The 16,700-nt window shown below is 43.5% G+C and overlaps 1 protein-coding gene across 1 annotated transcript in view; it reads left to right on the top strand.

Annotated features, from left to right (window-relative positions):
• The window catches only part of LOC126273245 (pro-resilin-like), a 114,968-nt gene that overhangs the window by 29,563 nt on the left and 68,705 nt on the right, over nt 1-16,700 (top strand). Inside the window, exon 3 of the mRNA XM_049976789.1 lies at nt 1,118-1,389. Within this exon, the coding sequence (XP_049832746.1) occupies nt 1,118-1,389 (272 nt within the window). The remainder of the gene's footprint in view (nt 1-1,117; nt 1,390-16,700) is intronic.

The raw sequence follows: 16,700 nt of genomic DNA, 5'->3' as shown, positions 1-16,700 counted from the left end.
ATCGATGTACTGTGGAGACCTCACGCCCCACGTGTTGAGCAATTCGGCGGTACGTCCACCCGGCCTCCCGCATGCCCACTATACGCCCTCGCTCAAAGTCCGTCAACTGCACACACGGTTCACGTCCACGCTGTCGCGGCATGCTACCAGTGTTAAAGACTGCGATGGAGCTCCGTATGCCACGGCAAACTGGCTGACACTGACGGCGGCGGTGCACAAATGCTGCGTAGCTAGCGGCATTCGACGGCCAACACCGCGGTTCCTGGTGTGTCCGCTGTGCCGTGCGTGCGATTATTGCTTGGACAGCCCTCTCGCAGTGTCCGGAGCAAGTATGGTGGGTATGACACACCGGTGTCAATGTGTTCTTTTTTCCATTTCCAGGAGTGTAGTTCTAAGTTCTACGGGACTAATGGCCTCAGAAGTTGAGTCCGATAGTGCTCAGGGCCATTTGAACCATTTTTTCTACCTGTGCTGCTAGAAGATGTGCCTTTACAAGTACGACACAACATGTGGTTCATGCACGATGGAGCTCCTGCACATGTCAGTCGAAGTGTTCGTACTGTTCTCAACAACAGATTCGGTGACCGATGGATTGGTAGAGGCGGACCAATTCCATGGCCTCCACGCTCTCCTGACCTCAACCCTCTTGACTTTCATTTATGGGGGCATTTGAAAGCTCTCTTCTACGCAACCCCGGTACCAAATGTAGAGACTCTTTGCGCTCGTATTGTGGACGACTGTGATACTATACGCCATTCTCTATGGCTGCATCACCGCATCAGGGATTCCATGCCACGGAAGGTGGATGTATGTATCCTCGCTAACGGAGGACATTTTGAACATTTCCTGTAACAAAGTGTTTGAAGTCACGCTGGTACTTTCTGTTGCTGTGTGTTTCCATTCCATGATTAATGTGACATGAAGAGAAGTAATAAAATGAGCTCTAACATGGAAAGTAAGCGTTTCCGGACACGTGTCTACATAACGTATTTTCTTTCTTTGTGTGTGAGGAATGTTTCGTGCTAGTTTGGCCATACCGTTTTGTAACACCCTGTATTTCTATACCAGCCGCTGCCTGTGTTGCGTGAGTGACAGTGGTGGTTGCGCGCTGCTGCAGGCCACCAGCCGCGCACGCCGGTGTACCACGCGACGCCGCTGCAGCCGTTCGGCGCGCTGCTGCCTTCGCGGCCGGCGGAGGAGCCCAAACCCATAGAGGAGGAGCAGCTGGAGGACCACGAGCCGCCCCCAGCGGCAGTCGCCGTGCCCGCCCCGGCCAGCCACGGCCAGGAGCACAGCCCGGCCGCCGCCAGCTACCAGAACGCGGAGTACAAGATCGTGGAGCCCGCCTACCGCCACCAGCTGCACCACGACGAGGACGAAGGGCACGGGGTGAGCGCCCTTTTCCTACAGTTCCGGACACTAAAGTAGTTTAGCTTATACTACAACGAAGTGTTATAGCATTTTACAATTGAAAGAAACCAAAGCGATAGCTCGTTTTTTTACTTTACAGGTTACTATTCCTTGCTGTAGGGGCTGTGATTTTTGATATTTTTTTGTCTAAACCAGCAAGGCAAAACAGAGGCCACTACTTCCACCACATCCAGTGGATTTAGTGCTCACATACTCACACTGAGCCGTGAACATTGCCCAGTTTATCAATGGGGAATAGTTGAACATGATTACTGCTAGAATGAAAGGATATTGCGCAGACATGGCTTAGCCACAGACTGGGGGATGTTTCTAGAATGAAATTTTCACTCTACAGCGGAGTGTGCGCTGATATGAAACTTCCTGGCAGATTATAACTGTGCGCCGCACCTAGACTCGAACTCGGGACCTTTGCCTTTCGCGGTCAAGTGCTCTACCGGCTGAGCTACCCAAGCACGACTCATGCCCCGTCCTCACAGCTTTAATTCCGCCAGTTCCTCGTCTCCTACCTTCCAAACTTCACAGAAGCTCTCTTGCGAACCTTGCAGGACTAGCACTCCTGTAAGAAAGGATATTGCGGAGACATGGCTTAGCCACAGCCTGGGGGATGTTTCTAGAATGAAATTTTCACTCTACAGCGGAGTGTGCGCTCATATGAAACTTCCTGGCAGATTAAAACTGTGTGCCGGACCGAGACTAGAACTCGGGACCTTTGCCTTTCGCGGGCAAGTGCTCTACCGGCTGAGCTACCCAAGCACCACTCACGCCCCGTCCTCACAGCCTTACTTCCGCCAGTACTTCGTCTCCTACCTGCCATGCTACAGAAAGTGAGCCCTACCTTCATCTCGCAGCAACACTGGCAGTCTTTACCACTTCAACTGGCCGCCCAATAACGGAGAGAATCTCCTTCGATACAGAGTGACATATATCATTAGTACCGACATAAGCTACCACATGCAGCTGGGTGCACACTTTGCTCTTCAGGACACCCAGAAGCACCCATTCTACAACTAGAATGACTATTCCCAGTAAGCACACAGAGTGCACACTGAATGCCTGCCTCTCCTTGGCAGCAGTGTCCATAAGGGTCCCATTATGTGCCTATCGGTGCAGTTCCCAATTACTAGTAATCCCAACCTCTGTTACTGCCCAGATCTTGCAGGCCGAGGGGCTTCCTCTGGAACAGAGCAAGCAACAGCATCTGGTTCAGAATGTTTATTAGACACAGACAGCACCCGAAATCTGTCCTCAGACGAACCAGGGAGGCTCTGTGATTGAAACCCTGTAAAGTATTTTGCTGCCTGCCACCCCTTGGAACGAACTCCCACATGACCACGCCCATCGGTGACAACCTCAAGCTGCGTAACCAGAACCACCACAGCCTGGAACTGTGACTGAAGAATCACCACCTGAGTTCTCTTCAGAACACAACAATCACAGTTCCTATCGATACTGAAGACAGCGGTAATACATCCTAGACAGTTTTTAAAACGCGGCACTGTACCCGATAATAAACAAACACGCAAGAAATTTAGGGGATTAAACTAAAGAGTTCAGAGGAAATAAAATAAGTCACTTCTTATGAGAAGCCGTGTCAGTTCACAAATGAAATGGTGTACTACAATGCACTGCAGCAGCTATGAAAGCTACCACATAACTGCCAAGTACCACGAGTGAATGGATCACGTTTATTTCTAACCAAGACACACAGTGTATACCGTCTGGATTTACACTGCTGTATAGGTACGTATATTCAGTGCAATGGAGATATAAAGAGAATTTAATTACTCAGTAACGAACCACCAGAGTCATGGCTTTGTTATATCAAAACATTTAGAAAATATCTTTGAAAAATATACCTAATTTTTTCAGTGGTGTTCTTGTCCCCACTGTATAAAATACTTTGTTACCCACTTAGAAACGATGGGACCTCATAATGCATAAAGGTGTAATACGTAGCCATTTGTGGCAGTATGCCAGGTGCTGTGTGTCGTTTAGTTATAAAAACACTGAAAGTATATTTTTTTTAGTTTTTCGTTAGGATCGTTTATAAATGATAATGGAATACCGCTGTGATGTTAGGTCAGGACATCGGCTGCAACAGCGGGCGTTACCTGACCACTAACAGGTCAGTTACTAGAAAAAGAGCGTTCCAGTATTTTATTGAGACATTAATTTGTTCAGTGTCAACAGATTCATCCGAGGTGAAGCGATAGATGTCAGACAACTTCTTGTGTAAGTTGTTTGCCCACCGGCATAATCGTAAAAGATATATAGATGGTGCGATGGTTTATAGTCGTGTTGAAATGTGGGTTATCCAGACCTCTCAAAGTAATTTATCAACAGTTTAAAAATAGGTGGGGTTTTGTATTCAGGAAAAAATACAATTCCATTTCAGGTATTTCCAAAACTTTTTAAAGAGAAAAACCACTTTAACAGTCGCACGGAGTATAAAATTTTTTCTTAGAACTTTAAGGGCTTAAGGCCTTTTTGTTATATATAAAAAGAATATTCATTCTGTTAATAACCAATTTTAGCCGTGTTATGTGTCAAGTGAAATATTTAAATTACGAGTATATTTAATTTAGAACGTTCATGACAGTTTTTGATGTACTCTACAGAAACAGGTCACCAGAACTGCATTTCGACGGTAATTTATGTTTGCCTTCGTGCCACATATGATTCTTCTACGTCACGTGAACAATGGAAACCTACGGATGAATGAATGACTCTGACTGGCCAGATTTCATTCAGTGATGCCTGATGGCTACAGTCGTCGACTTCGCTCATTCCTGTAGAACGAAAGAAAAATAAAAAAGTAATCATCCATCACCAGCGCTGCTGATTCATCATAGCGCTGTTATTTTAATATCGCGGTCTATATTATCATGCGACAGGATGCGAATTAATGCTTAGTTAGTTGAAATACTCGTTTCATGGTAAAATCGCACAATTTGCAATCGGGAAAAGTGGAAAACACACGAATCCTTTGTAGTCACGAAGTTCTTTGTGTATTATTTGAGCCTGCAATTGCGGAACAGATTTAACAGCGCCACAAAGAGCTGATTGAAGTAACACATATATTTCGCTGTTCCCGAGTGCAGTTAAAAACAGACAACAGACAATAAATAGAATATTATTCATCGTTAATAATGGTTTAAAAACGGTGCATTATAACATGCATCACATTAACCGAATGTATGTATGTATCTACTATCAAAGAGAATCTTGCCTGTTGGAGGGATATTTTACCCTGATCTGTAGACGACAGGATCTCTTCTAAATGCAGTCGGTTAAAATTTGTGAGAAGCTTTTCCGAATATTCTGTTTAAAATTATTTGAGAAATTTTCATTACTCCCGTACGAACCTGCTTTCTAGTGCATCCGCACAGTCAAAGAATGTGATCGAAAACACGTTTGCCAGAAGCAGAACGAGCGTTAAAAAGTACACTATCATACCTTTCTTCTGATATTGTTTTAAAAAGACACTTACAGCTTAAATCGATTATCGTTACACGAAATACGAGAGTTGGAACCTAAATAGTGGAAACTATTTATTTACAAGCGATACAAAAGAGTTACATGTTTGCACCTGTTACTATCCTTCAAAGTAGTCAGCAGCGTTGCAGAGAACCCGTTGCCAGCGACGTGGAAGGCGTAGTATACCGTTAGCAGAGCCTGTTCTGTTGATGGTGCGAATGTAGTGGTCTACTGCCTTTCGAATCTCTGGAACAGTAATGAAGCGAATGCCGCGCAATGGTTCCTTCATTTTCGGAATCAAATCAAAGTCACAAGAAGTCCGGGGACTATGGTGGATGGTGCAGTACTTCCCATTCCCATAGACCCAACAGAGCAGCCATGTTGTTGTTGTTGTTGTTGTTGTTGTTGTTGTGGTCTTCAGTCCTGAGACTGGTTTGATGCAGCTCTTCATGCTACTCTATCCTGTGGAGGCTTCTTCATCTCCCAGTACCTACTGCAACCTACATCCTTCTGAATCTGCTTAGTGTATTCATCTCTTGGTCTCCCTCTACGATTTTTACCCTCCACGCTACCCTCCAATGCTAAATTTGTGATCCCTTGATGCCTGAGAACATGTCCTACCAACCGATCCCTTCTTCTAGTCAAGTTGTGCCACAAACTTCTCTTCTCCCCAATCCTATTCAATACCTCCTCATTAGTTACATGATCTATCCACCTTATCTTCAGCATTCTTCTGTAATACCACATTTCGAAAGCTTCTATTCTCTTCTTGTCCAAACTAGTTACCGTCCATGTTTCACTTCCATACATGGCTACACTCCATACAAATACTTTCAGAAACAACTTCCTGATACATAAATCTATACTCGATATTAACAAATTTCTCTTCTTCAGAAACGCTTTCCTTGCCATTGCCAGTCTACATTTTATATCCTCTCTACTTCGACCATCATCAGTTATTTTACTTCCTAAATAGCAAAACTCCTTTACTACTTTAAGTGTCTCATTTCCTAATCTAATTCCCTCAGCATCACCCGATTTAATTTGACTACATTCCATTATCCTCGTTTTGAGTTTGTTGATGTTCATCTTATATCCTTCTTTCAAGACACTGTTCATTCCGTTCAACTGATCTTCCAGGTCCTTTGCTGTCTCTGTCAGAATTACAATGTCATCGGCGAACCTCAAAGTTTTTACTTCTTCTCCATGAATTTTAATACCTACTCCGAGTTTTTCTTTTGTTTCCTTTACTGCTTGCTCAATATACAGATTGAATAACATCGGGGAGAGGCTACAACCCTGTCTCACTCCTTTCCCGACCACTACTTTTCTTTCAGATTGCGCTATATGCGCCCGCGCATTGTCGTGCAAAATGATGGGTGGGTTGCTCATAAAGTGTCGCCGCTTCTTTCGTAAAGCAGTTCGCAAGTGGTGCTCCAAAAATGCACAGTAATACTATCCATTGACGGTCTGCCGTGGAGGAATGTAATGGGTTCAGTACAGTCGTACACGAGAATCACCATACTTACAGTCTGGAGCTAGGCGACCGCTACGGTCGCAGGTTAGAATCCTGCCTCGTGCATGGATGTGTGTGATGACCTTAGGTTAGTTACGTTTAATAAGTTCTAAGTTCTAGGCGACTGATGACCTCAGAAGTTAAGTCGCGTAGTGTTCAGAGCCATTTTTTTCACCATACTGGGGCTCTGACGCACTTTCGACTTTCGCGGCGACCCATGATGACGCCATTCGTTGGACTGGCGTTTCAGTTTTGGCTCGTACGATGTGGCCCGTGTCTCATCCAGCGTTACGATACGGCGTAAGAAAGCCTCTCCTTGGCGCCCATAGCGCTCCAAGTGCGGCTGAGTAGCGTCTTAACCCATCTATTTCTGCGTTTCCGTCAAGCCATGCGGAACCCATCGTGATACAATTTTTCGCATGCCCAGGCGTTCCTTGAGGATGCGAAGAACAGCCGTACGCGCTAATCCGGTTTCGTGGGCGAGCTCACGAATTGTATGGCGTCGATCACTGTCCACTGACGCGGCAACAGCTTGCTCTTTTTTTCAGAGACGCTAGGACGACCTGCCAGATGCATGTCCGCCACAGTTTGCCGACCTTCGTTGAAGGCTTTTACCCAACGTGCCACTGTTCAGCACGGCCATGCGGATTCCCCGCACGCCGCTTGAAGACCTTGATGACACTGTCGTGCTGTACGATCTCTGGCAAGTTCATTCTTGATCCAGCTCCGTCATTCCTGTTTAGAACACATAGTGACACCGTTACGTCAGACCAATTGCTCACAAGTGACTGTGTTTCCCTCGACTGCGCGCACACTGGTGACGTGGGACGGACGAGTCCATTTGCTCGGAGGTAAGGTAGCTATGTCAACAACGTGTGCTGTCAGCAACAACAGTAGATTCCATTGCATAGTGTCTCCACAGCAGTGCTGCTACTATTTAAGTTCCAACCTACGTAATTTGACGCGCAAAGTCTCGGCGACACCTTGCTATCCCTACTGGGCATTTTACAGTAAGTCATTGTGTCGTATATCCCGGGTGATCAAAAAGCCAGTATAAATTTGAAAACTTAATAAACCACGGAATAATGTAGATAGAGTGGTAAAAATTTACACGCATGTTTGGAATGACATGGGGTTTTATTAGAACAAAAAAAAACAAAGTTCACAAAATGTCCGACAGATGGCGCCGGACAGAAAAACGTCAGTGACTGCGCATGACAATCGTGTATAAAAGGAGCTGTAATGAGAGAGAGAATCGGATGCGCCAGCAGTCGCAGCGTATTGACGTTACCTGAAAAGGCACCTTTAGTGAAGCTATGTTATCAGAATGGGGAATGTGCTAGTTCAGCGTTACGATCCTATCGCCATAGGAAGGGGATTCGAACGGGTAAAGGTCCGTTGACAAATGCAGCTGTGTCGAGAATGATTTCGAAGTTCGAAGCCACGTGATGTTTAGACGATAGACCCCGTAGTGGCCGAATGAGCACAAGGCGTAATGCTGCTAAGACAGTTCAGGAAGAAATGGAGACTGCAGCTGGTTCATCTATGCACGGGGAAGTCCGCGCTCGTGCAGTCGCACGTTGCACCGGCATTCCATACACTACTGTTTGATTGGCACTTAGGCGTACCCTCCGATGCTATCCATACAATATCCATCGGCATCACGAACTGTTACCTGGCGATGTAGTGAAGCGGAGGGCATTTGCGGAGTGGGCGTTTCAAAAGATCGCGGAAGATGACGATTGGTTGAGTAACGTGTTGTGGACCGACGAAGCTCATTTCACGCTCCGAGGGTCTGTGAACGTCCACAAGTGCAAAATTTTGGCTACCGAAAATCCTAGAACTGTCGTGGAAACTCCATTGCACGACGAGAAAGTCACGGTCACGGTATGGGTTGGAGTTACCACATCTACCGTTATCGGGCCTTTTTCTTCGAGGAAATGCGTGATTCTGGTTTTGTAACTGCTACCGTGACGGGTGAGAGGTACGCCGATATGTTACAGAATCGCATCATCCCCAGCCTGGCTGCTAAACACTTCCTCGAACGTACGACGTTTATGCAGGATGGCGCTCCACCTCATATTGCTAGACGCGTGAAAGATCTCTTGCGCGCATCGTTTGGTGATGATCGTGTGCTCAGCCGCCACTTTCGTCATGCTTGGGCTCCCAGGTCCCCAGACCTCAGTCCGTGCGATTATTGGCTTTGGGATTACCTGAAGTATCAAGTGTATCGTGATCGACCGACATACCTAGGGATGCTGAAAGATAACATCCGACGCCAATGCCTCACCATAACTACGGACATGCTTTACAGTGCTGTTCACAACATTATTCCTCGAATACAGCTGTTGTTGAGGAATGATGGTGGACATATTGAGCATTTCCCGTAAAGAACATCATCTTTGCTTTGTCTTACTTTGTTACGCTAATTATTGCTATTCTGATCAGATGAAGCGCCATCTGTCGGACATTTTTTGAACGTTTGTATTTTTTTGGTTCTAATAAAACCCCATGTCATTCCAAGCATGTGTCAATTTGTACCTCTCTATCTACATTAGTCCGTGATTTATTCAGTTTTCAAATTTACACTGACTTTTTGATCACCCGGTACTACGGAAACATTCCTTGCCTATTGTTTGTCAGTCTTGTGATGAGTTTGATGCAGTCCGCCACTACTTTCCCACCTGCACCCACCTGTTCATCTCGAGCAGCTTTTACGCCCAACGTTGTCAATTGTTTGTCGGAGTTATAATCTCTGTTTTGCCTTATAGCTTTTAACTTCTACCAATTTATTCGGTATAATAAACGTGACTGAAAATGGAAGCGTCTAAGTAGCATTCGCAATTTCAAGCTTACCCAGCGCGACACAAAAATGAAAGCAATATTAGAGCTTCAAGTACCATCGACGACAGAGCACAAGCTTCGACTGAGGAAGCATAGAGAAGAAAACTGCGTGTGATGTATCCAAAGGGTCCATCCTAGCATTCACCAGTAACGGATTTTTGGAAGCTGAAGATAACCGCTATCGAGATGACCAGGTGGAGGATTTGAACCAGTGCTCTGACGAATACAAGTCTAGTGTCTTTCTACTGTATAACTTTGTCCTGTTCCTGACATGGAGAACGTATGTGATCAAGCTTCGGAGGTGGTACTGATTGAGTGATTTATACAAGATTCAAATGTCAGAAATTCCTACAGATTTCAGGCTTATATTTCGGCATCGCAGAACATGTCTGCATAGTCCCATCACAAAGTGTTCTGTCGTGCCGTGGAATAATGGAGGTACAGCTGCAAACACGGAGTGTTTTTCCTGACATCCATATCTTGTCAAGCTAGTAGAGAAGCGAAAGTGTCCTTCAGCAAATATATTACTGAAACACAGAAATATAAAAGCGAATTTGCGAAAGTTAATGTTTCAGTGACTGAATTTTATATTTTGTAATTGCAATACTTTTTAATTCTTCTCTTTCACACTTGGAACTTGTTTCAGAAAATAATTGGTGTCAGATGAATAAAATACGTAACAAATGGCACACGCCCATTTCTATTACTCGTAAGTAACCAAGACTTGCGCTTCAGTGCTTTAATTGCAAAATAAAAATTCTATTTCCAGTAATAGCTGTATATATGAGACGACAAGCGGAAATGTCAAGAAAATAAACGCGTTTTAGTGGTTAAATCCTGTGTAATAAATAAGATACGATAGATTTATTGCGCTTTGTGCTGTCATTTTGGACTTTACAACTCTCATATGAAGTTTACGTGTATCTAGAGTAACAAACTACCAATTGTCAAAAATACTGATGTATTCCCATCGTTCCTAGTACCACATTCCATCTAGAATAACATATTAGGGTATCAGTGGAGATATTTCAATGGAGAAATAATACAGCCAACCTGATGCAGATAATTGTTGAATACATTTACCAAGGTTTCGACACCTCTAAGAGAGTATTCATCAGAATGAAGATTTAAAAACCCTATAAAATAATACATAGAAAGATGAGTTTTACAGTTACATTAACCAAGATTAAAAAGTGTCATAACATAGAAAGGTTACTTACTGTATAGTTACACTGCGAATAGGCAATACTCAATGTTTAGAGTAGACATACTCAAGCCAAAAATTAAAAATTAAAAGCGCTCCAGCGCTTGGTACGTTCACCTTGCAAGGAACAACATCAGTCCGAGAGGCCAAGTGGCTTACATTGCTACGAAAACAAGACACAGGTTGCGACCGCCTTAGCGGACGCGTACAATGACATATTCCCATTTGAGAAATTATAATAGGAATAATCGAATTAAACACCAGTTAATTATAGAAAAACAAAATTAAGAATATGAGAGCTTAATGTACTCTTGAAAATAGAAAGTAATCAAGTAAACGAAATACAACTGAGAACCATTTATTAGACTGTACTGAAATGCCCATTACGTGAAGCACGGAGTACTGTACAATGTTTTCACGAACAGCTGCATAGTCCAAAAACATCTGCATGAAGGAAACTTTAATAGCCCAAATCTATATGAGATTTGAAGGAAAAGATGTTTCGGAACTAATAAAGGAATCAAAAATCCGCGGATAGTGGATTAGGGTCTATCACTAAAATTCTTTGTGCTGGGTTTATATTTACGAAGATAATTAAAATGCTCATATGCTTCATTTAAATTTAAATGATTCACTCCAGTGTACAACAGTTAAAGTGACCCAGCCTAATTCTTACTCAATTGAGGATTACACATACTTCTGTCGACCTCTTTTGATTGGTCACTGCGGAGGAAATTCGTGAGAACTGTTTCAGTGAATCAGTGATAATACCACATCGTACGGAAAGTAAAACATAATTGACAAAACACGCTAAAAATACTTCTACATAGCCACTATTATGCAGAACCATACTTCTTTCTTTACGCTGGATTATTATTTGAAAAACAGCTACTTTATTCCCACGTAGTTGTTTTATATTGTTCAGATATCTGCGGCAATTGCGTATTTGAGAGGTAGTGGTTAGTGTTTAACGTCCCGTCGACAACGTGGTCATTAGAGACGAAGCGCAAGCTCTGTTTAGGGAAGGATTGGGAAGGAAATCGGCCGTGCCCTTTCAAAAGAACCATCCCGGCATTTGCCTGAAACGATATAGGGAAATCACGGAAACCTAAATCAGGATGGCTGGAGACGGGATTGAATCGTCGTCCTCCCGAATGCGAGTCCAGTGTGCTAACCACTGCGCCACCTCTCTCGGTGCGTATTTCATTAACTGTCCTAACGTATCTGGAGGGTTAGATCCGACACCTTTAAGTGAATATTGACGATTTATACTTACAAACTGTCTATTCACACCAATGTGGCCACTTGTCAGAAGCCAGAATAACCACCTTCTGCACCGTAGAACGCTGTGAAACGTGCAGGAAGAGAGTCAGTGAGGTTGTGGAAGGTACCAGCAGGGACCTGGAGTCATGCCAACTCCAGTGCCGTTGCAGCTACGCTAGGTTTCTCGGTCGAGAATCCATGGTGCGAACAGCCCAGTCCAAGTGGTCGCACATATTCTCGACTGGATTTAAATCCGGGGAGTGTAGTGGCCAGAGGAGTACAGTAAACTCATCCTAATGCTCTTCGAACCACGCACGTATACTGTGGGCTATGTGACACTATGTATTGTATTGCGGTTACATGCGATGTTGTTGTTGTTGTTGTCTTCAGTCCTGAGACTGGTTTGATGCAGCTCTCCATGCTACTCTATCCTGTGCAAGCTGCTTCATCTCCCAGTACCTACTGCAACCTACATCCTTCTGAATCTGCTTAGTGTACTCATCTCTCGGTCTCCCTCTACGATTTTTACCCTCCACGCTGCCCTCCAATGCTAAATTTGTGATCCCTTGATGCCTCAAAACATGTCCTACCAACCGATCCCTTCTTCTAGTCAAGTTGTGCCACAAACTTCTCTCCTCTCCAATCCTATTCAATACCTCCTCATTAGTTACGTGATCTATCCACCTTATCTTCAGCATTCTTCTGTAGCACCACATTTCGAAAGCTTCTATTCTCTTCTTGTCCAAACTAGTTATCGTCCATGGTTCACTTCCATACATGGCTACACTCCAAACAAATACTTTCAGAAACGACTTCCTGATACATAAATCTATATTCGATGTTAACAAATTTCTCTTCTTCAGAAATGCTTTCCTTGCCATTGCCAGTCTACATTTTATATCCTCTCTACTTCGACCATCATCAGTTATTTTACTTCCTAAATAGCAAAACTCCTTTACTACTTTAAGTGTCTCATTTCCTAATCTAATTCCCTCAGCATCACCCGATTTAATTTGACTACATTCCATTATCCTCGTTTTGCTTTTGTTGATGTTCATCTTATATCCTCCTTTCAAGACACTGTCCATTCCGTTCAACTGCTCTTCCAAGTCCTTTGCCGTCTCTGACAGAATTACAATGTCATCGGCGAACCTCAAAGTTTTTACTTCGTCTCCATGAATTTTAATACCTACTCCAAATTTTTCTTTTGTTTCCTTTACTGCTTGCTCAATATACAGATTGAATAACATCGGGGAGAGGCTACAACCCTGTCTCACTCCTTTCCCAACCACTGCTTCCCTTTCATGCCCCTCGACTCTTATTACTGCCATCTGGTTTCTGTACAAATTGTAAATAGCCTTTCGCTCCCTGTATTTTACCCCTGCCACCTTTAGAATTTGAAAAAGAGTATTCCAGTCAACATTGTCAAAAGCTTTCTCTAAGTCTACAACTGCTAGAAACGTAGGTTTGCCTTTTCTTAATCTTTCTTCTAAGATAAGTCGTAAGGTCAGTATTGCCTGACGTGTTCCAACATTTCGACGGAATCCAAACTGATCCTCCCCGAGGTCTGCATCTACCAGTTTTTCCATTCGTCTGTAAAGAATTCGCGTTAGTATTTTGCAGCCGTGGCTTATTAAACTGATAGTTCGGTAATTTTCACATCTGTCAGCACCTGCTTTCTTTGGGATTGGAATTATATTTTTCTTGAAGTCTGAGGGTATTTCGCCTGTCTCATACATCTTGCTGATCAGTGCCTAGGAAAAACAAACTGCATGTAGGGATGGGATGGATTCTGGTCCCAAGAACAGATGTAGATGCGTACTTTAATTGATCCATTGCCTTCCAGAATGACGAGATCACCCAGGGGATGCAACGAAAACATTCCCCAGACCATAACGCTCCCTCTTCCGCCCAGAACCTTTTCGTTGATTGTTGCAGTGCGTTTGCTTTCAAAAGTGTCACGCCGTCCACGCCAAAGGCCATCTGTCGGATGGAGCAGGAAATGTAACTTATCTGAAAAGACCACCTGTTGTCACTCATCGGACGTCCAGTTGCGGCAGTGGAAATCCCAGCCCTCGTCGCTGATGAACAGCAGTCAGTACAGGTGCACGCTCCAGGCGTCTGCCGCTGAGTTCTACACGCAGCAACGCTCGCTATTGGTAGCCCCCTGGTTCATATGAGCGGTCAGATCCTCAACAGTTGCAGTCTGTCCGTCCATAGACATCTCCTGAGCGGTCGTTTGCCCTCGTTATCTGTGGCCTATGCCTCGGCGCCGGTTTCGGATAGTGGCGTTTTGTCATGAATGGTATTCTTTAACCACTGCACCACGTGGACAGTTTACAAACGTAGCTTCCACCCATGGCCCGAAAGCCAATTGAAACGTCCCCTTGAAAATTAAGAATAACAGTGCTGGAAAAACTCTTACGTTGTTTGCTTTTCACACAGGTGAGCAAAACTGAACGTACTCAGACATTTCGCTCTTTACCTGTTCTGATCAACACTAAACTGCCACACAATATTTTAGCGCAACGCAATCTGACTTAACAATAATCACTACAAAAGAATGGCCCTCACTAACAATAACCTATACCTTTCATGAATCACTTACCTCACAAAGATCTTCGTTACTCGAACTACTGCAATACCGCGAGCGCCGATACTGCCAGCTAAATAAAAGATTCTTACTACTGAAGTCACTAACTACTGATAGGCATAATTAGCAAATGAAAGATTTTGGCCGGCCGCGGTGGTCTCGCGGTTCTAGGCGCGCAGTCCGGAACCGTGCGACTGCTACGGTCGCAGGTTCGTATCCTGCCTCGGGCATGGATGTGTGTGATGTCCTTAGGTTAGTTATGTTTAAGTAGTTCTAAGTTCTAGGGGACTGATGACCACAGCAGTTGAGTCCCATAGTGCTCAGAGCCATTTTTGAAAGATTTTGATAGAGAACGAACAATGAATTTACCTTAATAATGTTCAAAAGTCATCATATATATCAGTTCATGATATCTAGTATTACAAATTTGCTCTTTCTGATGGACACACGTCCAGATCGTCCGCTCTCAAAATTCTGCCATCTCTCTCCCCACATCCACCACTGCTGGCGGCTCACCTCCAACTGTGCAATGCTACGCGCTGTTCACATCCAACTGCCCAACACTATATAACGATATGTTTACGTAATGTGAATACATAAACATACAGTTATAAATGTCCCCGTTCGTAGTCGCTAATTATAACAATATGTTTACTTTTGTGCTGTAACATATAGCTATAATCGGCGGTGGAGATACATTTGTGAACGCCGACCGTGTGCGGCTGTTTCTTGTTGTATCGTCTGATCAGACGGAAGTTGCATTGCAGAGGAGAGTAAATGCCTATTCAAAATATAATTATTTTTGGATAGCTAAACATGAATTTGCTAAGAGACCGTATTTTATCATGCATTTACGAGTAGAATATGGCGCGGAGAAAATATTTCGCCGCATACAACTTCCTTCCGATTTCGACGAAAGAATTCGTGACTGTGAACTCTCTATTTGGCAGAAACATAAAGAAAATTAAATAACTTTATGAAGGAGTGAGACAGATTCTATATTAAATAAATAGTCCATACACCAGTTCCATTTAACTCTGAATTTATGGCAATTAATAGATGAACTTACACTGCAATGAATGATTTAACCTGGATGCCGTTTTGACTGGCACTTCTCTTCTCGCAATGAAAACAATTCCTTTGACGGTTTCACATACACGTCGCACAATAAATTTACTGCTATGCAGTATTGCACTTTTAGTATTGTACTTTTACTTTACACTAAAATAATATTATTTTTAACGATAATAATACGGCGGCAAGACATGCGCGTCCGAGACAAGTTACAAGAGACAAGAAAAGAATGAATAACTGTTCATCGAGAATATCTCGTACATAAAAAAAAGTGTAAAAGTGTTCTTCTTCTGTCCGTTTCTCGCGCCGCGGTTTTCAAAGTCAATAACTCACTGCATCTCTGACGGCGCTTCGACAATAAACAAGTTACGGCACAGGTCGTTCACCTTTTACATTCTCGCAACGTTATTTGCTAACTGTAGCTGTTGCCGAGCGACTGCTCGATTAGTGAATGATTTAAAAAGATAAGGCAATCACATAATGTTACAACTACAGTAGCGAATATTACAGTAATGCCAACCAGCCACAGACTGCACACAGCACAGTCAGTGATTTTCATACAGAGCGCTACGTGGTGTTACCAACATAAAAACCTAAACAGCCTACTTACACAGTGATCAGCTAAATTTATCGCTTTCCACACTATGACAATGACTACACTGTTTCCCGCGTCCTCCCCCCCCCCCTCCCCCCCTTCCCTTCAACACTTCACACGATTTATATACTCTCCACTGCTAGCGTTGCCACGTGCCACCTGGTTATTGTACGTTGATATCGAACATAAGTGATGGTCACATTACTATGACGGGACCGTATATACTGGTAACAGCCGTCTATATTATATTTCATTGTGAACATATTGATCTCTGGCTTGGTTATGATACGGTACAGCATTAATGGTTGTAGACGTGTGAATGTGATCAGTGCGCTCTTTGTTAGATTACAACAATACCTTCTAAATGAATTACGAATTAACAACCAGTCGAAATACATACGTAGGAATATCTTCTAGAAAACGGTAATGCAAACACATCATTGATGAGGATAAGACAAAACGTGACTGACGGAGATAACTGTTTTATTTCGTTTATTTTTTTATTATTTTTTTTCTCGATGTGACGTTCGACAGAAGCGAATTATTTCAGATGATCGCTTTTTATGAAATAACTGTTCCATGTAGGATACGAGCTTAGCAGTATTAGTCTCCTCGTTAACAGAATAAACAGCTAACTTTGGAGCGCTGCAGACGGTACTGAACTAAAGTTGAACTAAATAAGCCCTCGGTCACAATTTTTAGT

The sequence above is a fragment of the Schistocerca gregaria genome, chromosome 5, assembly GCF_023897955.1.
Source record: "Schistocerca gregaria isolate iqSchGreg1 chromosome 5, iqSchGreg1.2, whole genome shotgun sequence".
NCBI lineage: Eukaryota > Metazoa > Arthropoda > Insecta > Orthoptera > Acrididae > Schistocerca > Schistocerca gregaria.
Note: the sequence above shows the minus strand (reverse complement) of the source record. Positions and strands in the feature narration are given on the sequence as shown.